This window comes from Bemisia tabaci, chromosome 10 (assembly GCF_918797505.1).
Source record: "Bemisia tabaci chromosome 10, PGI_BMITA_v3".
Classification (NCBI taxonomy): Eukaryota; Metazoa; Arthropoda; class Insecta; order Hemiptera; family Aleyrodidae; genus Bemisia; species Bemisia tabaci.
Window position 1 is genome coordinate 26,072,298 of NC_092802.1, and position 26,101 is coordinate 26,098,398.

General features: G+C 39.2%; 2 protein-coding genes across 3 annotated transcripts in view; one reads left to right on the plus strand and one right to left on the minus strand.

Annotated features, from left to right (window-relative positions):
- Positions 1 to 1,137: 1,137 nt before the first annotated feature.
- LOC109044354 (protein tumorous imaginal discs, mitochondrial) lies at positions 1,138 to 16,727 on the minus strand. Of its 2 annotated transcripts, XR_002010282.2 has the most exons (9): positions 16,489 to 16,726; positions 15,308 to 15,516; positions 13,259 to 13,519; positions 11,579 to 11,747; positions 9,302 to 9,433; positions 7,682 to 7,875; positions 5,142 to 5,352; positions 4,112 to 4,250; positions 1,138 to 3,356 (listed from the first exon to the last, which is right to left on the minus strand). XR_002010282.2 is itself a non-coding variant. In XM_019062058.2 (8 exons), the coding sequence occupies exons 1-8, from the start codon at positions 16,655 to 16,657 to the stop codon at positions 4,168 to 4,170; spliced, it is 1,428 nt and encodes a 475-aa protein (XP_018917603.2). In that variant the 5' UTR covers positions 16,658 to 16,727; the 3' UTR covers positions 4,111 to 4,167. The 2 variants fall into 2 exon arrangements, 1 of the variants encoding a protein (XP_018917603.2); XM_019062058.2 differs by lacking the exon at positions 1,138 to 3,356 and having other exon boundaries at positions 4,111 to 4,250; positions 16,489 to 16,727.
- A 2,430-nt stretch (positions 16,728 to 19,157) lies between these two features.
- The window catches only part of LOC109032162 (cubilin), a 52,891-nt gene continuing 45,947 nt past the window's right edge, over positions 19,158 to 26,101 (plus strand). Inside the window, exon 1 of the mRNA XM_072305490.1 lies at positions 19,158 to 20,475. Coding sequence (XP_072161591.1) covers positions 20,435 to 20,475 — 41 coding nt within the window. The 5' untranslated portion in view covers positions 19,158 to 20,434. The remainder of the gene's footprint in view (positions 20,476 to 26,101) is intronic.

Here is a 26,101-nt window from a genome sequence, read left to right on the forward strand (position 1 = left end):
TACGATTGATGAAATGTCCGCTATTTGCGCTCAGAATGCGATTAGTGATCAGAATTTCTACCAAAATTCATGCTTAACAACAGTGAAAAGTCCCCCCCCCCCCCCGAGGGGTGGGTTCCTTGGATGTCAGGTCGGGCACCCTCGGGGGGGGGGGGGGGGGGGGTTGGGCTCCTTGGATCACGAAGGGGGCAGGCCTGGAGGATTGGGTCATACTTGGATGTTAGGTGGGGCAGCTGACGGTAGGTTGGGCTCCTTGGATGCCAAGTGGGGCACCCCTCAATAGGGGTTGGACTTCTTGGATGCCAGGTGAGCCTCCCCGGAGGCTGGGCTAGTTGAATGCCGGGTGGGGCACCCCCGGAGGTTTTTCTCCCTAAACAAATTGCAAATTACATTGCCGAAATTCGTATCCTGTTGCCTTGGCCAATAATGCCTTCAATTACCCGGGTATGCAAAATGACTGTCGTGACGCACGAATAGTGGTATCAGAATTTTGCATTAACATTACGGAGTGGGTTGAAGGCGCTTTTCCGTATCCTATTTGAGTGGCCTCGCACGATGATGTTGACCAAGAATGTTCAGAATTATGGAGTCTTCAATCCATCTGTAATTTTGAAAAATGTCCGAAGGTTACCTACTATTTTGATTATTAAATAATAATATTTTTTTTTGTCCGCAAGTCTTCTTTGAAAAAAGAGAGCCGAAAAGCTCGGTTCAGATCGTGGTTTTTGAGTCTTCTTGCTTTGGCCATCGTATTCTCATGTCAAAATGAGAGAGTCGCCATTCACAAGATCGCAACTTACTCAAAAGCAGTTGTGATTTCAATAGGTAAGTTTTGCACGGATAAAATGAGCTTTCGTGGATGAACTGGACTGTGAATAATCAAAATTAACAACAGGAAAAACAGAAAGAAACTCTACCGAAAACAAGTCAAGACAAAAATTGAATCTGACTCCAAAGAAACGATAGGCTGTTCTTACCAAATTATTTCATACATAGAGCGTGGAATTATGGAAACTTTTTGGAGACAGAGAATTCCTGGAAGGATAAGCAAGCTAGAAATATCATCCGCTAAATGCAATACTACTAGAAAAATTGGAGGAAAAAATGAATGGGCGTTGAATGACAGAAACTAAAACATAAAGAAAACTTGACTTCTTTATTTTGAAAAATTAGGTATTTACAAAATTCAACAATTTCCAGTTTTGTTGCTATCTAGGCAATAACAGATTTTACAGTAATTACAAAAGAAATCATGATTTGAAATAAACATTGATGTAAAGAACAGATAATACTAACACCGGTTGATGGTAACAAAATTTAAGAAGAAAAAGTGTACAGTTTGCGAAAGAGATTTAAAGAGATCACTCTAGACACTTATTTTACACTAGATCTCTCTTGGTGTTCTTCTCAAAAAGGCGATTAGTTAATAATCTTGGCAAGAATAATCTTCTTGGCTCTGGAGGAGTCAAAATATTTTTTCATTCATCAGAAGAATTGATTTTTAAAATTACTGCGACATTTCACAATCAATAAATTTTTCTTAATTTCTGTGTCGTACTTTTACTAATTTCTCACATACCTAGGTATTCCTTGTATTTTTTTGGGCATGAGGCTGGAATTTACAAGGATTTCTCTAACTGAATTTCAGAGATGAAATTCAGATCTTCTGAGACTGAAAGGTACTCAAGCATATTACTGTTATAGGTTCTGCGATTCATAAATGGATAGGGTTACGCAAGCAGTCATGCCTACATTGCAGGGTTTCAAAATCTCATCTCCTACATTAATTTTTTGGAAGGAAACCAACCAACATCCCCACTCGACAAATTTTGTAATTTTCCTTGCCCATTTGAAAGATATTTTCATGAAATTATCAGAAAAAATTTAGACAGGAGATGAGAATTTGAAACAATGCCATGTAGATGTGACTGTTTTGCTGAATTATCTACAAATGCTAGAGGTGAAATTCATGCCCAGTCAAATGGGCAACACATTTTTCTACATCAGCGGTGAAATTTCCAAACCTTATACCTCCGTTTGCAACGTTGAAGACTTCCTGTAATACTTCATTTGTTTAATAGAAAACTACACAACGTCAATGCTTGAAAACTTCCAAGATTTCTTCTCTTTGCGAGAAGAAAATTCTGTGAAAACATCAAGAAATGATGTTGATTTGTTCTCCTTCAAAGAAATAAAATGGGAGCGGTAATTTTAAAATAATGCAAACGAGATACTTAGTTTGGAAGGCTTCACTGTTGAAATGAAATGCAGATGGAAATGAATGTACAAGTTTTTGAATTTGGAAAGAGGGAAAAATACTCTTTTGCAAATCCTTCCTCCTTGCAAAAAGCAAAAATAGGGTTTTTGAAACAGAGAAGAACAAACCATATTTTTTAAAAACACACATTCATGGAACTATTCAGACAGACAGAATAATGCCCACTTTACGAAACCTTGTACCGAGAAACCGTAGAATAAAATTATTTTAGAGTCCAATTTAAACGGTCAAAATTTTTGTTCAATTTATATAAGATGGAAAGCTGGACCATGCAATAATGACAAGAGAACATGACAGTTGGATGAAAAGTAGAACGGAAACTTGAATCAGACATCAACTTCATCTTCCATCCACAGAATGGAAACTTGAATCAGACATCAACTTCATCTTCAATCCACTTAGCGCCGAAAATTGGTTGTTATGTGGATATCGCATGGCAATGGTTACCTATTGAATAAAATGTTCCTGTGTCAAACATTCCATTAAACTTTTTGCTCGCTTTTGTTGGATTAGAGTTCACATTGGGCTTAGGACACAAAAGAAAAAATTCTTTTGGTGAATTTTAAAGAAGAGTTTTCTTTTCAGATGAAGATATGATTATACAAGAAAGTTAACTTTAAAATAGACGTGGTTACTTTTAATTACTAAGAAATCTATGCATAACATCACAGCCAAATCAAATAGTCTAGATCTTAATAGTTAAGCTTGATAGCTTTCCTGGTTCATTATAGATTAGGGAGGTGTACATAACTACATACATACATTAAGAAACCAAAATATTTGACACAAAAAATGCCATAATATATGAGCTCTGTGGAGATCTACTCTTCTACTAAAATCACTGAAAACTAATTTTTTTTAATGCATTCCTAACTTTATTTTTGATGCATCTTTAAACGTTTTATCTTTTCAAAAACATTGGAGGGATTGCAAGGTTTTGCTGCGAAAAAAACTTTTTCCTTTTTTCAAAAAGTTTTTTTTCAAAAAACCTGACATTCAGTGATTTTTGTAACATCAACGCATTGCTCTGAGAATTGCCTGAATGTAGAAAGTCTCCTGTGGTTCCGTAATATTCTTCCTGAAAACAAGAGACAAAATTCATTAATAAAAAGTGAAATTAATTCTGATGCTCAGGAAAATTATCACTCAGCCTACTAAAATTACTATAGAGCAGGAATTTTATTTGTCTTATGAAATTAGTAGTTGAATGAGGTTGAATTGGTGGGAATATACTAACAATGACTTTTTTCCACAATTACAATTAACTCAAAGATAAACTATCCTATTATAATAATGACTGAGGTGTTGTGTCAAGAGTTTGAATTTCCGGTAAAAAGGCAGAGAATATTTTACAAATCAAAGAAATGATTTATTTAAGAAAAAATAAAACAACACTGGACCTGAAAGAATGTTTTGACTATGATAAAAGTTCACTCGCACACCTATCGTAAAAAGTCCGAACACTCTCTTGATAGGCTCATACTGCTCAATTACACAACCCAGGAGACAATGCCCAGGAGGCGTTCAGACCTCTTAAGATAGGAAAAGATTTTTTTGATAGAATTAAAGTCCGTTTAAGAATAGGTAGATTCTATACTATACGGGTATTTCCCCATGCCTGGGAACACTAATTATAGAAGAAGTCTGTTGGGAAATCTTATTTCATTCATTGAAGGCTTCTTCAAATAATGTAGATGGTATACAAAACACAAGAGGAAGATTTCACTAATGGACAAAAACTAAATTTAGAAACGGAGACATCTAAAATCACACTTAATAAGAACAACTATAAAATTTGAACTAAATACAAACTGAGAGGTTGTACGCACTTACCATTTTGATCTTGGGTAAAATTTTAAAACTAAAGACTAGCATTATTCTGTTAACAATTAGCCGAAAAGAGAGTTCTTTATCCTCTGTAACAAGCTCTTGGACTCTTTATCTTCACCAGCCATACTTTTTTCTTCTTTACCTGGTTGTCAAACAATAAAATGGAAAGAGTAAAGTGAGTTTGTGATGACTTCAAAATCATTATGCATAGGCCTGAGCTAAGTAATTTATTGGATTAGGTTTTACAGAAATTATTCTCTGAATGCGACCTGAAAAGGGTCTCAATCAACAGAACCAAAATGGACTACAAAACAAGATACGAAATCAAGCATCACAAATTATTTCCCTGTCTAGATTTTACAAGGAATGCAGTGGATACCTGACAACTTTTTAAATTCAACTCTTAAGTCATGCTCATGAGTGAGGGAATAACATTTTTCGTTTCAGTTAATTCAGTTTTCAGTCGAAGTGAGCACTAAACTATTTTTGGTGTATTTTACAATGAACAAATTTTCCTGTGTAATTCCTTCTTTTTTAAAGAGGATTAAGGATACCTTGCATGGACATAACAAGGGGGGGTCACGGGGGCCTGGCCCTTCCCAGAATTGAAAATAGCATAATTTGCCCCCTCTCCTCGTAAATCTGGATGGTGGGAAAAAGCCTTCATCAAAGATATTGTAGGTTGAGTTTTAAATGCAAAACACAATGCTCATTCAGTTGGTATTTTCTAAAATGTGTGTCATAGGAGCCTCAAAATGCGCCCAAGCTGAGTTATTATTTCAAAAATTTTCCAAGAGGGGCCCGCCAGACTCCCATCTGAACTGGGACAGGGGGTTTTCCATATTCCTAGACCCTCTAGTTGCTAGGGAAGGGGCAGCAGCAAAATAACCTAGCTACATATATGGTGCCTTGATATAGACGAGGAAGGAAATGTAATTGAAACTGAGCTCTGGTTATTTATCTAGTGTACAGGTAGGTCGATTTCAATGCCTAATTTGGCCAAAAATTGTTTTATATACAAAATTTTAGTTACCTTTGGTGGCATCAACGCCTTGCACATGACCTGGAGTATCTTCTTCCAGCTCTGCGTATGCTTGTATCAGCGCCTTTTGTTTTTCCGTTAAAGACCCTGGTGCTTTGATTTTTATTTGCACCGTATGGTCACCGTAGCCTATGGCATCAATTTTTTTCAGACCCTTGTTTGGTAATATGATACTCTGATGTGAAGAGGTCCCAGGTTTTATCTGAAATGAAAGAGAAAAACTTACATGGCAGGTAATGAAGAAAAATGTATTGATTATTATGGTTTAAAAAAAAACCTTGTTTATTTTCTTGAGTTTGGAATTTTTAATGAATCCATTTTTTATACTCATAATTTTTACAGTGATGTTCATGTAACAACCACAGTATCTTTCACATCTAAATTTTGATCTCAGTTCGGAACCCCTGGGCACTCATTTCCTCCAAGGCAATAGAAAATTTCAAAATTGTCCTCTTTTTCTTTTTCCGGAGATGTGAAATGATAACCTGTAAAATCACGAACTTACATTGGTTTGGAATGGTTGAGGAGGATGTTTTTTTATTAGAAAAGATTACATTCAATGATACACTTGGACAAATGTATGCCAAAGGGAGCTACGTAAAAATTAATAAATTAAAGGGAACTATGTAAGTTCCTTTGCAAAACATATTGACAGTGAAACTACCAGACCACACATCTCGTTTGCAATTTTCAAAAATCTCCGTTCCTATTTTGGCTTTTTGAGGGAAGACAAATAAATGTCATTCCTTGAAGTTTTCACAGAAGTTTCTTCAAGGACACAAAATCGCATGAGTTTTCAAGAATTGACGTTGAGTGGTTTTTCATTTACAAAAATAAAGTGGGACATGAAGTCTGCGATGTCACAAACCAAGGTATATGGTCTAAATTAGAGTTGGGCCGAAATGGAATTTTCGCATCACCGGAACCGGATCCGGATATCGGTTTTTTGTATCCGGCCGGATCCGGATATCGGAGAATTCAAAAAAGTATCCGCGCGAAAAATGTCGCGATTTTTGAGGTTAAGTTTACTCGACTCACGATCGGTCGTAGCTAACAAAATTCGGGCCTTGAATTTCTTTCCTTATTTCTAGAGTCACAATTGCAATAGTACAAAAATCATGGTTGACAAATAATATGTGTCATAAATATAGCAAGGCAGTTTCTAGCTTTTTGCAGCTGTGCTCATATGTTCAGCAGGAGGGTGTTATCAGAAGTCAGAAATGTAAACAAAACAAAAGTGGAAAACAACGCTGCCAATCTGACACTTTTGAAAGCACCGCCGCCACATGCCAATCCAAAGTCACAGCAAATCAAAGCCTGTCTTGACGGAAAATTATTCGGTCAATTTCTGTTGATGAGAATCTCTAAATGAACGAGAGAAGTGGATGTTTCAACCGATCACAAACTTAATTGGCCTTTGTTTTGATATCCGGGTCCAAAAACCGGATAGCGTGATTATCCGGCCGGATCCGGATACTCGCGAATATCGTATCCGGCCGGAGCCGGATATCCGGTATCCGGCCGGATAATCCGGCAATCCGGATAATCGCCGGATACCCAGCCCAACTCTAGTCTAAATGTTTCAATGTGGATATGCTTTTGCTTTAATTCATTTGTACAGAGTTCCATTTAGCATAAATACACCCATTTATTGTTAGTCAATGGAAACTGAACGTAACCTATGGAATTCCTATTATTATTGTGAGCCCAATATTTATCAGGGATGTATTTTTAGCGTTCTGTGTCATAAAACAAATAGAGAGAGAATAACACAACTTCAATAAGCTTGAATAGATGATGAGCAGTTGACTTTCACATGAAAGTATAAAGGTAAACACAATACATTTTTATACATTACTTTGAAGTAACCAATTTTTTTGGCAAAAAAAAGGTTTGATTCTTCCATTTCTTTTCATGTGTGACATGAAAGAAGATAAGTTCCTCAGAGAGGTCCTCTCAAGAGGAAATTTTTTAACAGAGACACAATGGAGCTCTTGCATGTGTCAGGAACTTGCGGTTTAAGTGCTGATTCCGAAGTAAAATTTCACGAGAAACACGATGGTGCTGCTGGTTTTCTCTAAAATCAACTTGAAAGCTCAAAAAAAGCTCTCAAAGTTGAGGTTGTAATGGAGGGGATATCTAATGCTACCCTGGGAGTCCACATCTATAACAAAACAAACTTTCTGTGCTAAGATAGGGAGCAAATACATTAACAGGATTACCACTTTATTTGGGGACTCCAAAACTGAAACACAGCAACCCTATTAATATATTTGCTCCCTATCTGTGCATGGAAAGTTTGTTTATCATATAGAGGTGGACTCTCCGGGTAGCTGGGGATATCCCTTCCATTACAACCTCAACTTTGAGAGCTTTATCATGAGCTTTGGAGTTGATTTCAGAGAAAACCAGTGGCACCATCAAGTTTCTTGCGAAATATAACAAAAGTGTAAGTACTTGAACCGCAAATCCCTCGCGCATGTAAGAGCTCCATTGCTTCGAGCAAAAACAATGAAATATTGAATAATTACAAATATTGTGTGGTCTTCATAAATTCCTTCGATTCGTATTGTGCCGCCAAGGACTGCCTGAGATATGGATATTTCTGCATCTGTAAACACATTTGCTCCTTCTCGCCGGAAATATGCGGATGGGTCAACTTTAAATGTTATGAATAATTCGTTGTCATTCACTGACATTCGTACTGTCTGGCCATCTGCCACACCTAAAATGTTGAAAGAAAAAGACATAAGACACAGTTGAGGTTAGAATGATGAGTTTGCCAAAAATTTATTTAAAAGAGAGAAGGACATGATTTTTTAAATACTTTTGGCTCCTAATCTTACTGGACTCTCTTCATGATAGTGTAAACATAGGAATTACTTATGAAGGCTGAAAAACTGAGTGAAAGATAAGTATTTTGATTGTCAAATTAAGGAGACATATCTGGATTGCAGGGTTTTAAAATTTTTGCACCAAATCAATTTTATGAACAATCTTTGGTGGAAAAATTTCTAAAAATATTTTTCAAACAGCAAGGAAAAGCAAACAAATTTTTGGGTAGTAAAAATGTTTAGACATCCTACAAGAAAGTAAACTAGGAGAAAAAATCTGTAACACCTTGCGATACAAGAGCAAGTTTTATAATAGTATCAAAATCTATTTTATCTTGTAATGTTGACTGAGATTCTTTGTGGCCTTAACACTTAAGATCAAAGTATATTCTGAAGTTTCTGACATAATTTTCTGTTTTCATCTTTTCCACCGAGTGTAAACTTGTTGAGATTTATAAAAAAAGAAAAAAAAAATCAGGACGGATTTTATATCGATCTTATTTTTTGGATATGAGAGTTTTTATCATGCTAATGTTTCAACTAGCCTAAACATTTTGAAAACTCCTTATATTCTCTACTTTTTTTTATCATGGTACTCACATCTCTTTTTCGCCCGATGTGAATTTTCCTTTGATTTTCAAAATTAAAACACTACGGACAATTCACATCGGGTGAAAAAGAAATGTGAGTACCATGATACAAGTGCAACCTGATAAAGAAAAAAAAACAAAATCGACTTTTTATCTTTTTATTTCAAAAAGGTGACATTTTCATATTTTTTGCACCTCTTTCCGAGCAATCACCGTTCACCTCGCGGTGATTAGATATAGAACACTTACTTAGATGGAAATGCTTACTTTTAAGACACATTTTCATAGCTTCCTCATTACTTCACACAATGTGCAGGTTGAGAACTCGACAATCTCAATTGAGACTTTTGCTTCCAGAGCCTAACCATCAATCTTTATTGCTCTAATTGTTTGAATCCTCTCCTGAAATATAGCTTTATAACAACGTAGAAAAACCAAGCTGTTTCAAACTTAACCAAACGAAGACTTATCAAAAAGAGGCCAGGTGCTGAAAAGTTAATTTCAAGCAAGACGCATTTTTATTCCAGAGAACCACCACAAGACAGTAGCAGTACTGATTATCTTTCAGATATTATACACACTTCTTGAGTGTTGGTAGCTTCCAGTCTTTCACGCAGTGTGCACTTGGAATATAGTGCCATGCCTGACTTAATTTTCGATTTTCTGGCACTTTGTCTGTTGTTGATGTCAAGTATCAAATTGAGAACCCACATTACGGATCACTCACCGGGTGGTACAGGTATTTTAACAATCCTTTTTGCTACAACTTTGCCTTTGCCCGCACATTCGACACATTTGAGCCCGATGAAGACACGGCTGCCTTGGCAATGCCCACATGTTTGTCGTATAACGAATGGACCTGTTGACAATATGAAGCACAAGTAAAGAATGTTACGTCTCATTGCCTTGATTCAAATGTTGACTAGAGGTACAGTTAAAAATCACAATAGTTACAAAATACAGTCTTCAAATTGTTGATACAAAATTCACCCCTTTCTCAGTAGAGAAAAATATACAACTGATAGGCCCTGTCTGTATTTTGGTATTAGCTTTGTAAGAACTGAAACTCGAAAGACCGTACGTTTCAGGTTTCGAGAGGAGAATCTTAAAATCAATTAGTGAGAACAAGATGTTTATTCAGGATATAATAGGTGACTCCATGAAGTAAAATACCGAGGAAATACACTATTTTTGTGTGTGTGTAATAATGAATATTTTTTAGAGAAAAAGTAGGAGAAAAGTAACTTATGTCATCTGATTGGCTCTTCATTTCAATTCAAAAAGTTATCAGACAAACTAAAGGCTCTTGTGAAATTGAGGCATTCCATCATTTTAGCTGGTGCTACATGTGCACAGCCTAAAACTTCAAATTGTCATAATTTTATTCAAAATTCCTGAAAATTGAATGCGAGGGCAACAAGAACTTTTCTTATAATTGCTGTTTCAATACCCGAAATTGGATTCCATGAACTCTTCGTCTCTTTTGCAAAGGACCTTGCCCCAACTGCATTTTTCCAGTATTTGTAACTTACGTTTTGATATTTTGTGAGAGAACCATCACATAAATTATTTGGCCATTTTCGTTGAATTTCTTTATAAGTAATTTTGAGAAAAGACACTAAAATATTAGGACCGATTTGTGCTGAGTTTCTCTCATGAAAAAAGAAAATGTTAAAAGAATACTGTAACAGGGCAAATGAGATACGTTCCTTTGAGAGAAGACGATGAATTGATTAGATCAAAATATTTGATGAACAGGGAATCGGGGTTCACATTTTTTCATCAATTTTAAACGTCAAGAAGAAAAAAGTAAAATTCAACACATGATGAAGTTGAAACAGGTTTCAAAAATATGCAGGGTACCCTCAAGTGCCTATGAGATTCAAAATTGATTCTCTCAGCCTCCTATTCAATTTTTTTTTCCATCAACTGAGCCCTGAAGAGTCCAAATCCAGCATTCTAGGTAGATCATAAAATATTTTGGAAGGAGTCACAACTATTTTTCAATTTTCAAACAACTTTCGGAACTTTAAGAGGGGGCAAAATTCATCTAACTTTTTGTTAAATTGAGACAGGTCGACTAAATATCAAACCAGAGAGAGACTTAGAAGTTTGGCTATTTTCCATATTTTAGGTATACACTTACAATTGAATTCCATGGCTTCTTGGGAATATTTTAAACATGTTAGATAGGATTTGTACTGCAAATTGTTTCCAACCACCTCTTACACTAAGAAATGTCCTCATGACCAGTGTCTGTTCCTTTACAACTTGTGAGCCTAATGTAGGACTTATAGGAGGAAGAAATAAAAAAAAATCCCTGCCTTGCATTACTCTGGGCTAAGGATGACCTGTTACGCAACTTTAACAAAGGCTGTTAGATATACATGATAAAACTAGAACAATTCTTTCGCGAGGGTTTTTTTTAAAGTTCTGCTTAAACTTTATATCTTTAAAAGGAGACTCACATACATTTTTGTATGATATTTTTCACAAATATTTTTTATTGGCTGGAGAGAAAATCACGTTGAACTTAAAAAATGAGAAAAAGTTAGTTTTTATGTATTAAAATAAAAAAAAGGAATTTAAAATACTTATACAGAAAGTTTGCTACGTTGTATACTGAGCAATGTTTTATTATGGAAACCTTCGTAACTTGTTAGGCTGAACAATGAAAATAAATGAACTAAGAAAAAAAATGAATAAACTCAATAATTGCTTAGATACATTGGATTACTCAAAACCAGATGGATTGAAAGAGTGGGATAAAATTTTCAGAAATAACAAACTACATATGCACAGAGCCGACTAAAGCGCTACAAGAGTGGCATGATAGTAGTAGTAGGGTACTACATACTTAAAAAGATAAAAACAAAACAAAAAGAAATTATCAACAGACGCCAAAAATTCAGATTTTTGAAAAATCGGGACGTTTCAAGGTCCAGACTACTTGGGGCTGTTGCGTTGTTTTCATTGTCCCATGAAATAGTTAAAATATACACACCTTTGCTCATCGTCACAGTCCCAGTGCCATCACAATAAGGGCACATCATGGGTTTGTATCCTAATTCACACTTGCTTCCTTTACACCTGGGACAGGGGTCAACTACATTCACTTTCACTTCTCTTGTACAGCCTCTAGCAGCTTGAACGAAAGATAGCTTTAGTATGATCTGTGAACAAATAAACTAAATTAAAAGAGACACATACAGGCTTTTTGCAAAAATAAGGAGTTGAAGCTTTGTTTTGCTCAAAATAAATTTTTTATTTTGAAGAGCATCTGATACCTCGATTATTTTTGAAAGAAACTTGTGCCATTTGAAGGTTTTCCCTAATGTTCAAAATTCTCTGGCATTTCCCTGTACCTTCTGACTGTGGTGATCCTGCAATTTGCGTGAAATAAGAAAAATAATTTTTTTCTTGGGTTTATTTTCAACTGAAAACTTCATAACATGGTAGCAGCCATACCTTACTTGAATTAGAAGCTCAACCATTAACGAACTTCTTGCACACATCATGAGGTGTAGAGTAACTTTCAGATTTGGTCGGTGCGTTCACCAAGATTTTAGAGCCATTTTCTTTCGGAAAAACTCTAATTACTGCTCTTGTTACAACAGACCCATTTTTTTCTTGCATTGCTGCAAAGTGTCAAAGAGCTTGTGTTTATGAGCATGGTTTCCTCATCCAGTAAAATTTCCTATTATGATTCCTGCATTATCTGTCTTCTTGGTCACCATAAGTAACCTCGAATTCAGGGTTGCCGCAAAATTTAGGAAAATGAGAATCCTTTACATTCCCTTAACACACTTTGGTAAAATTCCCTGCCAATGGGCCTGTTGCAAACTTTTGCTGGAGTAAAATTGGATGTTTCTATCAGTAAATGGCTCAAAAATCACGGTGAACGCATTGGCAAAGTTTGAGGTACACTCCTAACTTCACAGTCTGCGTAAGAAATTTGCATTTTTTTGAGCTTCTCACGTCAAAAACGATACTGCGGCACAGGTCAACATTCTGTTAGAGAAGTCGTTCCATTCAACCCTTTTGCGATTGCAATACCCAACATAGCTGACGCTTCCGCACGAAAATCGCAATCGGGAGCACAAGTTCAACCAAAACTGATCTTTAGCAGTGCACAGAAATCGTGAATATAAACACTCTGGGTTGTTAACAAATGGTTAGAATCTCGTCCAGGCACATGTGTTTTAGCAAATTGGTGTCGGCCATTTCAAATATTGTGTAGAATCCTAGTACACAGGGGTTGGATAGAACGACACTTCTAACGAAATTTTCACCAATGTGGTATCGTTTTTGAAACGGGAGGCTCACAAAAACGCAAATTTCTTACGCAGATTGTGAAGTTAGGAGTGCATTTCAAACTTAACTGATGCGCTCATCGTGATTTTTGATATATTTACCGATACAAATAACTCTCATTTGTGCTCTGGCAAAAGTTTGCAACAGGCCCGTTGAAGATATGCCAGATGGTTGAAAAGACAAAATTTGAAATAGTCTTCATGCAAAATTTGTGGTTTGAAACGTCAAAATTTTTTTAGAAAGCGAATAAAGGTAACTTAACAATTTTTCTCTGACACTTCCATAATTTTTCGTGACATTTCCTGGTATTCCCTGACTTATGGGCAATCCTGTGTGAGTGAAAAAGAAAGCTTAACTATCCAGAACTAACCTCTTGAGCAGGACCAAAACCAAAATGTGACCTAGAAAAATCTTCCTCTGATACAGAGAAAGGACCTCTATCACCAAAGATTTTCCGAAATAATTCTTCCGGATCTATGGATGAGTGAAACTGCCATTCACCGTAAGTTTGGTAGGATCCCTGTCTCCCTGGTCCTTGGCTTCCTGGAGATGAGCGCCCTTGTCTATCCATTTCTTCTGAGGTCTGACCCCATGAGTCATATTGCTTCCTTTTTGTATCATCACTCAAAACCTAAAAAATTAACATACAGTATCAAGTATTGAAACAAACAAATCGATGGCGTAAGTCTGCAATCACATATCTCCTTTGTGGTGTCTGAAAAGTGAAAATCTCCGCCTCTATGTTATTTTTTTAAAGGAGAGCAAATTGACATCATTCCTTGAAGTTTTGGCAGAATTTTCTTCGCACAGAGAAGAAAAATCACGGCAGTTTTAAACAATTGTCGTTGAGTAGTTTTCCGTTTAAAGAACTAAGTATGACAGGAAGTCTGCGATGTTGCAAACCAAGTTATGTGATTGCCAACTTACACCGTTGAAATATGCTTAAACTGTACAAACATAAAATTGCTTTGAATCGCAGGAATTTGACTTGAATGCAAGCAAAGAAGTTCAACAAAAAATGGATGGGTTTAGGAATGTAGAAAATGCCCAATTTTGCAATCCTCACATTGCAGTAAACATGAGCAATATTGAAAAATGATCAAATTTTTTTCTTTCTCCTTTGATAGGTACCCCAAAAAGTGGGAAAAATTACACATTTTGAAGTGAAATGGGACATTGTGCTAATAAATCAGACATTTGGTTGGGAGACTAATTGAAAATATGACCGCAAGGCAATAATGCCGGACCACAGCAAATGATTGGCATTTTAAAACTTTTTGCATCCCTGGGATGTAAATAGGCAATTATTTATAATTATACTTTCATGAATATTTCATTGAATAATCTTAATGACAAAAGAAAAATTAGAAAAACATTTTCAAGTGATTCTGTTCATTTGTTTCGCAGGAGAAAATTGAATAAGTCTCAGAAGTTAAGCATAGCTCAGAGAGTCTAAGCACACATACCACTGATGAAGTTGACCTAACTTCTTGCTCCATTTTCAGTTCCCTAGACTAGGAGGATTTACAAGTAGAAACGCGCAAGCCAAGTTCTAGCATTTGGGAATCAATGAGAATGGGATAACCATGGCAAGGGAATTAGAATTCTCACTCAGCAAGATTGAGAGATTGCTGAGACCACCTAGCTAATTTGTCATTTTTCAGACAAAGGAACGTGACCCCATGCTGGTGGTGGCAAAATTATCTCAAACAATTCTATTATTTACAGAAATATGACGGGCAGCTTTTGTCCAACATTTTGCTGAATATTTATCAGAATTAGAGGAAAAGGCTGTGGAATTTTCAGTCAGAAATGCAGCGAGATTTTTTAGTAAAATATAATTTACAAGTGAGCATTTTGCACCATTGGAATTTAGTTACGTTCTATCATCTGGGGAACAGCAAATCAGTTTACAAATAAACTATGAAACAAATAACCTATGAGGACTTGGCAGAAGAATGGTTTGTGTTCAATTTAAATGATAAAGCATTACTTACAGAAAGTTAGGCAACATCTCATATAGATAGGCTGATTCTGATTACATCCATCCCATATTCCCATTGACGTACAATACAATCTAGACCGCACATTAGGAACTTTCGGCGAGACGATAGGCAACCGGGATTGCAATACGTGCCGAGTCAATGGAAATGCCAGTCTTGTCTGTGCTGTTGCCTGGCACGCTTTGTATATCCAGGTGTATCAACTAGGCTGAAGGCGCGTCTTTACCCTGATTAACCTCCCTAGTTGTCTTACCTCCCCCGCCTAAAGTTGGGCCTTGTGCGCAATCTAGGTTGTGTTATACGTCAATGCAGAGTCCCCTCAAATGATTGATAGGAAAATGAAGAGAGGTTCATCGGCGCTTTTTGAATAACTTAATCTACAAGTTTTAATTGCCTTTTTAATAAGGTATACTTACTTCGTAAGCCTCTGAGACTTCTTGGAACTTCTTACTTGCGTTAGGATCAGTTTTATTCTGGTCCGGATGGTATTTTTTTGCCAATTGATAGTATGCTTTTTTTACTTCTTGGGGGCTGGCATTCCTCGGAATTCCAAGGATATCATAGTAATCCTTCCCCAGGAGAGATTTTGATGTGTGGAACTGATTTCTGGGGTGCTTTCCTAGTGCTGGAAACAAACATTATGATGAATAGAAGTTGAATAGTTGAATAGAAATTCAAAGCACCTGCATAAAACATAGGGTGATTTGCCCTGGGTTCTTGGGACGGTCAAACTAATATGCAATTGATCACATCGATAGAGTCAAAAATCTTCGCAGATTTTTACTTCTTAGCCAAAAAAAGAACAATAAGCTCTAGGACATGAGCCTTATGAATCATTCTCAACCAAAAAAATTGCAGAACATACAGAAATGAAAGCAGGATTATTCCTATAAAAACAACAATGCATCAACACAGTTATCGAACTTTGTGACAAATGTAAGGTTTTCTTCCAACAAGAATCCTTCTTTCAATTCTCAGAATTTTGAAATTTTTGGGTTGATCATGATCCTTAGGCTCACATACAGGGGATGTCATCTTCTGTTTAGCTAGAACGTCAAAATCTGTAGAGATTTGACTTAATCGATGCAATATACAGAATGCCAGTTCAACCAAGCCAGGAACTCAAAATGTATTACCTTGGAATTTGTTCTGGTACTCTATAGATACTTAATGGCGGAAACATTGCAATAACAATTCCATTTCTATGTCTTATGACTGAACGAGTCTCAAGTTATCAAAGAGTATCACACAGCTCATCATGACTACGATCCTTCAATGGATTGCATAAGAAACATTTTAGCAAACCATTATGAATGTCTCAGGTGCAATTGGGCCTGATATTACTTTTGCATTCTAGGGAGAATTATTATTAACCATATTTCATAGTAAATTCGGCTATAAAATGGAATACGGGGGATTCACCAGGTATAACCTCAATTGCGCACACCGCACCTTTCGAATCTTGATTTGATAAGATGGGAACTTCTAACCTGATCAAATAGACATAGTTAGCAAAAGTAGGGCTCTGAAAACCGATATCTATACAAAGAGTTTCAAAAGCTGTCACATAACGCAACTAAAAGGGCTTATCACTCACAATTTGAACTTCTGAGGGTAGCATCCTTCGGACGAGATGCTTGGGTCCAATACGAGTCACAAGCACATTTAGAAAGAACACTGAATGACTGTTTGCTAATTATCAAACTACAGTTAACGATACTTGGTTTAATAACTAAAAACTTGGTTAAAATCCGAGTTACTGCCATGGCTCGGGTTTTTTGCTCTTGTTATCAATTTTATTTACATTCGCGGGGCGCACATGTGCGATGATCGATGTTGATGGAAGGTGACGCAACGAGGGACGAATTCCAGAATATTCGAATTTTTAGCGGGAATTTTGAATTGACGGAGTTCCCCCAACAGGAGCGACAAGGCGCGGGGCCTTGTCTCCACGGGACGTTTTCATGGGATTTGTCCCAAGTTCGAATCGCAGGAATGAAACTACTGGGATTTTTCCCAGTTACCGTCTCCACGGGACGGGGCTCATACAGTCCTGCGACTAGTTTTCGCGGGAAGATAAATTGGTTAAAGTCAAGTAGGTATTTAACCGGGATTAAAATAATAATTGCACTCAATTGACAATTAGACACATTATTTTAACTACAACAAACATTAACAATGTAGTAATGAATAAAATATCGCACAATTCTTTTTCACTTCTTCTTCTTCTCTTAGTGGGTCCTAGGGGTACAAGTACCAAACTTGGTACTGGGAAAAATATTGATTAACTCAATACTTTTCCCAACTTCGTAAGTGGGATTTTTCCCTGGGACAAATCTCGTGAAACGGCTCGTGGAGACAAGGCCGAAGAATCTCACGAACCGCCCTGCGCCGTCCGCAGCGCGCATGTCGCACGACCTGCCTTTATTCATCTAGCGTTGAGAGTCCACTTATTACTTCCCACGACCAGTGTGTAATTTTAAAAGTCAAATTTAAAAAAAAAAAATTACACGATACACGAGTTTCTCCGCCAGGGAGCTCTCCCCGCAAGAAATTGCTCACTACCCGCCCGCGTCGGGGGCGCCGCGGCGCGGCGTGCTGCCAGCGCGAGACGCGCACAAACGCCTACAAACCTAAAGGGCTACCTCACGCATTGCGCAATGCTTGAAGTATCCCTTTAGGTTTGTAGGCGCCAGTGTGAATTTCGAGCTGGCAGCGGCAGCTCGCCGAGGCGCAGCGAGCCATAAACTTGCCCACAGTTAATAGGTTAGGGTGTTGAAATGTAGGCAATTTGACATCAAAGTCGAAATTAGCGACTCAAAAAACATCATTAATATGTATAGGGCTTAAAATCAACCTCGGAACATCCTCGTCGTCTTTTATACATTATGATGAATGGCATCAGAAGAGACCGTTTTGAACTAAATTGTACAATTCACAATACATTCCTCAAAGTTTACCTGCATGAAACCATCCTTGTTGCTTTTTTCTCTTTTTTTTCTCTCAGTATCATGTGTCTTATTGAGGTTTGAGTTTCCCACCTTAAAATACTCCGTAAACCATATTTTACTAAAAAAGCGCCGAGATAGGATTTTTTCTCCTATTCTGTTTCAACTAAAAATCCCAATCAGTGCATTAAATCAAAGGGAAGCACACATAGTTCCGTTCAATTTAGTTTGTCATGCATCATCGATGCCCTGTTTTAAAAATTTTCAGGAACTATTCCTGCGAGATGGAATGAGTTTTCTCAAGACATACTTAGTAACTTATATCTCAAAGTGGCTTTGTTATGAAGAGTACAAATTCGTCAAAAACTGGAAATTGAATATTTGCGGCGCTGGAATACGTTCAATTGGACCGCCTACCTTGAGCAGAAAGGAACCAAGCCACCTTCAGTTATTACCAAATTTGACCGGGAAATTTAGTTTTTTATATGAAAACCATGACCAAGCAATTGGTATGGGATGGGCATGTGCAGAGAATGGCTGATACCAGGTTGCCGAGGAAGGAGTTGGAGTGGGTTCCCCCAGGTAGGTGACGGAGAGGGCGTCTAGCCGAACGGTGGGTACAGGGCATCCGTGAAGAGATGGAGAGATGCCAGCTTCGGGAGGATCTCTACCATGATAGATTCCTGTGGAGAGTAGGCGTCGCAGAGCGCCCTAGCGCGCTACAAAAGCGGCTTAACATACATGTATGAAAACAGTTGTGCAGATAAAAGCGGCTTAACATACGTATATGAAAACTGTTGTGCAGATATTTGTGAAAATTTCAGTGAAATTTTTGCTTAGCGTGAAGCAAATTCCTCAAAATTTTCTAAGGGATCCGCACAAACGTTGTCTTGTAAAAAAGTGTTTTTGGCAATTGCTGATGTGGCTTGGTTCCTTTCTGCTAAACGCGGTCCAATTAGCCTGTCGTTCTCTCTCATCTCATGGCAACATCTAAGTACTGCAGAACCTGCTCGGGAGGTGACCCCATCCGAAATTTGGATTCGTCATCGCTTTCTGATCGAGTGATCATGCCTTGCAACCGCGCAACGGTGCCGTTTCGCGAGGGGATATTCCGATTTTAACATCGATTACAATATAAAGGAGGCGGATTTTACTGAGGAAACGGCAACGCTACATTGTGGCCCTGTGATTCGGAGAGTAAAAGTTTCCACCACTATTTTTCTTGCTTTCCCTCTCTTTCTCTCGGGGGCCGTGGGGGGGGGGGGGGGGGGAATTCTGGATTCTGCATTTCCTCTACCAGCTTACCACGTGCAGTGTTTTCCCTGCTCGCGCGCGATATCTACGTTTTGAGATTCGAGCGATTTTTGCGGAATTAATTTCCTCTCAGTTTTAAATTTCTTAGTTTAGTTGGCATAAACAGCTAACAGTGTTTGCAGTAACAGTAGAATAGGTCGATATTTTTTGCAAACCGCGGAAGCTCCGAGCACCGAAAGTCCACGCGATTTTCGACTTCCGAAATCGAAGATTCCGCTTCCGCAATTTTTTTTCACAATTTACGGGATCAGGGATTAGTTTCCAGAGATTCCAATTGTCTATTTTTTTATTTTTCTCAGAATTTTCAAAGGAGAATTTTTTCTTCGCCCCACAATTTGATCACTCAAACTTTTTGGTTTAGCTGAAGTTCGATTCAAACTTTCAAATTCGTCGTGATTTGTTTGTGCGCTCTCGCTATTTTTGGATAGCTCGATAAGAGAAAGTAATTAGAATTGGAGAAAAGCTTGAGACTTTTGTGTCACAATTTATCATATCAGAAAGTGTTTTTCAAAAGTCTCAAATTTGTGTACTTTTTGTTCTCAATTTTTTTGGATTTGGCTGTCGTTAAATCATAATTTCAAACTCGTCGTGATTTTTTTGTGTGTTCTTAATACTTTTTGGCAACTCGGAAATAGACAGTGATTGGAGGACTGAAAGTTAATGCATGTACTTAAACTAGCTAGTGTCGGAGCTTTATGAACGACACATCTTTCATTCATTCTGAAATTGAGTGAAAGTTTGCAATTTTTGAAACCAGTTGATGCTGCACGAAATGACGGACCGCTCTTTCCAGACGCATTTCAACTCTATTTGCCGCAAATTTTAGAGTACGCGAATGCAAGGATAATTAATCTCCATGTTCTTCAATTTTCTGGACCAATAAAATTAAAATTACATCAAAGCATTCGGAAAATCAACGAGAAAAAGTTTAAATTATAGATTCTCATTTGTTCACATACTGCCAAGTGTCATTTTCGAAGGAACAATTATTTTTAAAGTGGACAATATCTTCTAAACTGAATTTGTTCCCCTTTTCTTTATTTTGAGAAAGAAATATTTCATTTTTCAAAATACGTGCGCAGACTATTCAACAACTAGCCTAAAAGTTATTGAATACGATTTTGAGTGGTTTCTGTTCGAGTGCTTTTGATTTTAAAAAAGGAAAATGTGCCGGATAAATTCTGCGATCCGATGATTGACAATCCGAACAGTATTGTGCATTTGAAATTCATCGAATAAAAACGAATCGGGTATGCCCAACGCCAGAGTGTCTGCACTTCCATGAAATATACTTCAAAATTCCATGAAAATATGTCAGTATTGTAAGTATTATTGTATTATTGTATTATTGTATATTGTAGTATTATTTTTTCATTCATTAAGTATAACTCAACCGTGTTTCGCAGCAAGTAATCAAGCCACTTTTGCTATTACCAAATTTAACCGGGTGATTCAATATTTTGCAAGAGAACGTCTGTGCGGATTCCGTTAAAATGTTTAAGGAATTTGCTTTGAACTATGCAGAAAGTTCACTAAAATTTGCACAAATATCGGCACGACCGTTTTCAAGAATAAATTAAATTGCTCAATTAAATTTGGCAATTGTTGAACGTGATTTGGTTCATTTCTGCTTAACGCGGCCCAATAGATTTTAATTTGTTTAGCGAGAACACTTATCAATTTCAAGTCAAACTTTTATGTGGAATTTAAACATGTTGGGGGACAGTCACAGGGGCTTTTCATTGAAACATTTTGTTATTGCTCTTGACGATTTTTGTATGTGTACTTGTATCAACAGTTTACTCGTGTTTCGTTCGGGGCTTGCATTGCGAAAATTTCATGCAATTAATTTTTTTCATTATTCCAAAATGACACGTGTGCCCGCTACCGTGGTACCGCGGTGCTCTTCGTCGCAGCATCGGCTAATCAGAGGCGGATCCAGCAATTTGGCAACACCGGATTTCCTCTATTTAAACATACGCTAAATAATCGATTCTTGTCAGAGCACCTGGCCCCTCCAAGATTCGATACATTTCCATAGGTTTCAATGGAGAAAAAACAATGTTGCCAATTTGCTGGATCCGCCAATGCGGCTAATCGACGGTGAAACTATCAGCGGGTCGAGTATTGAATCGTTTATCGAATGCTATTGATCGATAAATCTATATCTCAGCGATGCTTTCTATCGATCATCGTCGTTCGATATCGATTCAACTGTCGAGTCACTGACCACGCATCTCGTTTGCGGTGTCTAAAAATCCCCGCTCCCATTTTGTTTTTTTTGAAGGAGAACAAACCAACATCATTCTTTAAAGTTTTTATGGACTTTTCATCGCGTAAAGAGGAAAAATCATGCAAAGTTTATAGAATTGACGATGAGTAAGTAGTTTTTAATTTAAAAAATTAAGTATGACAGGAATTCTGCATCGTCGCAAACCGAAATACGTGGTCCGGTAGTATCACCATCGAAATGCTACAGCCTGTGTCACACTATCAAAATACTCCATCAAAATGTCACGGTCAAAAGCTGCGATTGGAACTAGTCATTGTATTAGCCAATCACAACACCTTACCTTGATATTTTGATGGTTAGCTTTGATAGTGTGACACAGGCTTTTATCCGCATAGGAAGGAAAAGTTTTGCGACCCCCGCAGTACTCCGCGCCTACCTATGGAGAATGGGTATCGACGAAGGGCCTGTCTAATAAAATAATTAATAAAAATATGTAATTGAAGAGGAGAAAATCCGTCAGGTTTTATGAAATGTTTCATCAATCGAAACGACAATAATTCCAACAAACTGTACAAAAACTTCAAAATTATAAGTTCAAAACCACTTACACCGCAATTTTGAAAAATCGCGTCAAACATGGTGAGCGGTGACGGTGAGGCCCGCGGCGCGGGGCTAGCGCGTCCGGCACAGAACGCATAATAGCGCCTTACAAGACCGCAGGATACTTCATGCATTGCGCGTACAGCACTGCGCGCGCGACGCATAGTTAGCGCCTTACAAGTCTGCACGATACTTCATGCATTGCGCGTGTACCACGGTGCGCTATCAAGTCGTTGAAAAGTCATATTTTCTCGGTGTCGAACCCACCCCGGTGTACACCATTTCCAATCGGTGCACACCGCGAGCTTGCAATCCTTGGATCACAGAATTGTAGAGATTTTGCAATCCTGTATTTTTGTCCGTGAAATTACAATTAACGAGTGGAAATTGCTCGAGTTGGAATGCTGTTACGTTCTATTGCCCAAACCCAGCCAACGTCCAGGGAGAGAAAGAGGACATTTTTTCTTTTATAAAAAATGTGGCAAAATAATGCGACCAGAGGGCCCGCAGGGATGAAGTCCCGAGTCGACCATTATGGAGCGAGCCCGCAGGCGGGCGTTGAACCCCAACTCGGCGGACCCCTGACAAGCCGGGGCTCACAGCCCGGAGCCTAACACCGCGCTATCTCTGTGATACCCCGACTTAATGGCTCCGGGCTCGGACTCGTCGCTGAGGGGGAAGCTCGCCGATCGTGGTTGACGCTGTTGCTCCTCCGCAGCCGCCGGGCAGGTCCCCGGTCTGTGTGCCGGGTCGAGCTGTCGGTGGGTAGTTTAGCGTGCCGCGTAAGACCTCGGGTCGGAGCCAGGTCGTTTATGTGACACCTTTTAACGGGCCGCACGTGGTTTCGTGAGGTGAGATCTAGCCCCCGTTGCTGGGAACGGCATCGCCGGGTACCGTCGTCGGCGCCCACTCATCTCGAATTTGGCAACCTTGATGCTGTGTGTTTTGACTGCAAGGACGAATATAAAGAACTAATCTGGCCTGTTTGCAAACGTTTGCAAATCATGCGTGCGCATCCCTATTGAGGCGTGAGGCGAGCCAGGTCATCCCCAAGACCAATCCACACAGGTCAGTCATTACGCATATTTTTGAAAGCCACTTCCCCACCCGGCCCCAACTTGGCGACACTCAATGCTACGTCATAATGGGTGCTCCCATAAGAAACACATTGCAGGCACTGAATACTACGTCACTGCGCAGTAGAGTACCAAAACTCGTCCTCGGGAATGACTGACCTGTGTGGATTGGTCTTGACCATCCCCATTAATGAGGAGGACCGTGCTACCTGCCAAGCCGGCGGTGGTCCGGCTGCAGATACCCTTGAACCGAGTCTCGATGTAACAACCCAAAGGTTTTCTAGAGTACGATATCCCGTAAGTGACCGGGTTTATTTTGAACGGGCTCTTCGGAGTCTGTCCCCAACGAACCCGGCTGAAGCTCCCGGGCCGCCCGGAATCGGATGGCCCGGACGTTATGGAAATTTGGTCCGAGCTAGACTCGGCTTCTGACCCCGTGAAGCTCGGATGAAGTTCCTGGACTCATCGGCGATAAGGCACGACTTTTACGGGAATGATGATCCCGTACTGACTCGGTTCCAACGCCGGACCCATTTTTTCAGTATTCGGGGGTGTTTTGGAAACATTTTTATACAAATGATTTCGACTGCATCTTGGAGGGTCGACTGAGATGCTGCTCAGAATATACCCCTTGTGGAGGGGGGTTGGGGAGCGAAGCGCGCGACTGAACTCGAGCAGCGAAACTGGCTTGCGCAAGTCGCATTGAAACGACAGTTCCAAAATATTTTGGAGATTTTTTCATGCCAATGAGGCCGACTGAATACCCGAAGGGGGCCGAAGGTTCACTTAGATGGAGCACCGAAAATGTTGTAAGGGAAAGGAGGCCTCTCAATCCACACCCTCCGTCACAATAGGATCTCTCAGCATAGGTCTGTGTGGCACTCATACTAGTAATAAAGGGACACTTTTATGGAGGCTAGGGCGATGAAAACTGAATACCATTTCACGCATTATTAAATTTTCAGCATTTCCTGATGCATCTCAGAATTTTGGTGAGGGGAGGGGTTAGTTCCTTTAGAAGAGAATAAATAAAGAGGAGGATTACAAGGTTAATTCTCGGTAGGTTTTGCAGGAGACAACAACTGCGCCAGGGCTCAAGAGCCCAGGATAAGAAAAACCAAAAGTGATGGGTTAGACACACACAAAGGGCTTATTCACAAAAGTAACATTTTACAACCAGAGCACTAAACGGCAGGGACACGAGTACTGATGGAGGGAACCGGTATCATCAAGAGGGGACTAATCAGGAACTGTGATAGAAACAATGAGCTGGAGACAATCAATTTATAATGAAAGATAATCTAGGCCAATTTGCGTCACAGACGGCAAGTTGGATCAGAGGGGAATTTGACATTCGGCGCGAGCCGTCGAAATTGACTTAATGAGGCATTTTAGAGAAACAAAGTCCATATTTAGTGTTGATATTAGAATATTGCACTGACTAGCGGACATCGAGCAGAAGTCCGTGCGTGACAGTGTTGTTGTTTCCATAGAAAAAGGAAGAGAATATAACTCCTCCCTTGTTAGACTAAAATCGGAAGTCTAAGGAAAAAAGGGCTATCCCATTTTCTATAGAAAATGGCAGCAACAGAGTTTCAATCCATACTTTCAGGAATAATAACGGATCATCAGAGAGGCCTAAATCCGGTGACCTTTTCCGTCTATTCCTCCAGGAGGGGAGAGGGGAGAGGGTCCAAGGTCAAACGCACGGACCGCCATAACTTTTGAACAAAGCAACTAATCAAATTGATCTTGGGCTCAAATGAAAGCTCTCAACAAGACTGTTAAGGATCAGCTTGTCCACCTTCTTGCAACCCGGGCGACCGCGCTTGCTATATTCGCCACCAGGGCGCGCTCGGCGCTGTTCTGCCGTTGCGGTCCCTTTTAGGGCAAATTAAAGGCCACAAACCGCGACCTTTCGCCTTTTGGCGTGATGGGCACATGACCCATGGACGTCCAACCCGTCTTACCGGGATTTCAAGCTGAAGGGCTCAAATGGAGCCTTTTGGCAGCGCTCCGTGCGCGGCCACCCCGTCAACGGGGCCCGCACCCGTTTCACCTGGGCTCTGCCCACTTCTTTCGCCAATCACTTGCGTTCATTGTATCAAGTCTCTTCATTCTCCTGACTACCGAGTTCATTGTCTCAAGTTCTTCCTACAACTACCAGTAAGTACAAGTAAGTATTCGGAGCTGCTAAGCATTTCGGCGCTCTTTTCCTTCATTCGGCGCTACGTTCTTACGGCGCTAAGATTTCTTCTACAAGGGTTACCACGACTTTCGGTACCCTTCTTCGGCGTCACGTTCTTACGGCGCTAAGACTTCTACAACAGGGTTGCCACGTCTTTCGGTACTCTGCTTCTCTACTTTGGCGCTACGTCTCATACGGCGCTAAGACCTCTTCAACAGGGTTGCCACGTCTTTCGGTACTCTGCTTCTCTTCTTCGGCGCTAAGCTTTACGGCGCCACGAACTCTTCCTTCAAGGGCGATTCTCAATCTGACGCCCCCTCCTTTTTCTCTCTTTCTCTCTTTCTCTCTTCGTCACATTCTTTCAACCCCTTCGTCAATCAACAACTCTTTCTCACTCCACATATCTTCATCTTTCTCTTCCTAAGTTATTCTTGTTACCTTGCCTTTTAGGTGGCTGCCTGCGAGACTATCCTCGGGATGACTTCTTTTCTTCTTCTCTTTCCTATCCCACTTTTCTAGGTGTTCTCTAACAAAGACCTTTCATTTGATGTAGTTCGCAGCTAGTAAGTTCAAGATGATACTTAAAACTATTTCGGGCAAAAACCTATAGATGGTCCTCTTCAAATTCTTCGACGGCTGGTAATATATTTTTACATGTTCCGCCACTACAATTACGACATATAGCCGAACAACAGAGCCCTTTTTTAAAACATTTACAGTTTGTGCCGCAACCAGACTTACAGTTACAGGAGGTCATCTATATAACATCATCAGGCGCAAAATTTAATGTAGAATGAATAGGTAATGGAAATTTTCTTTCATCGCTTCCCTCTTCTTCCCTCCATCCCCAC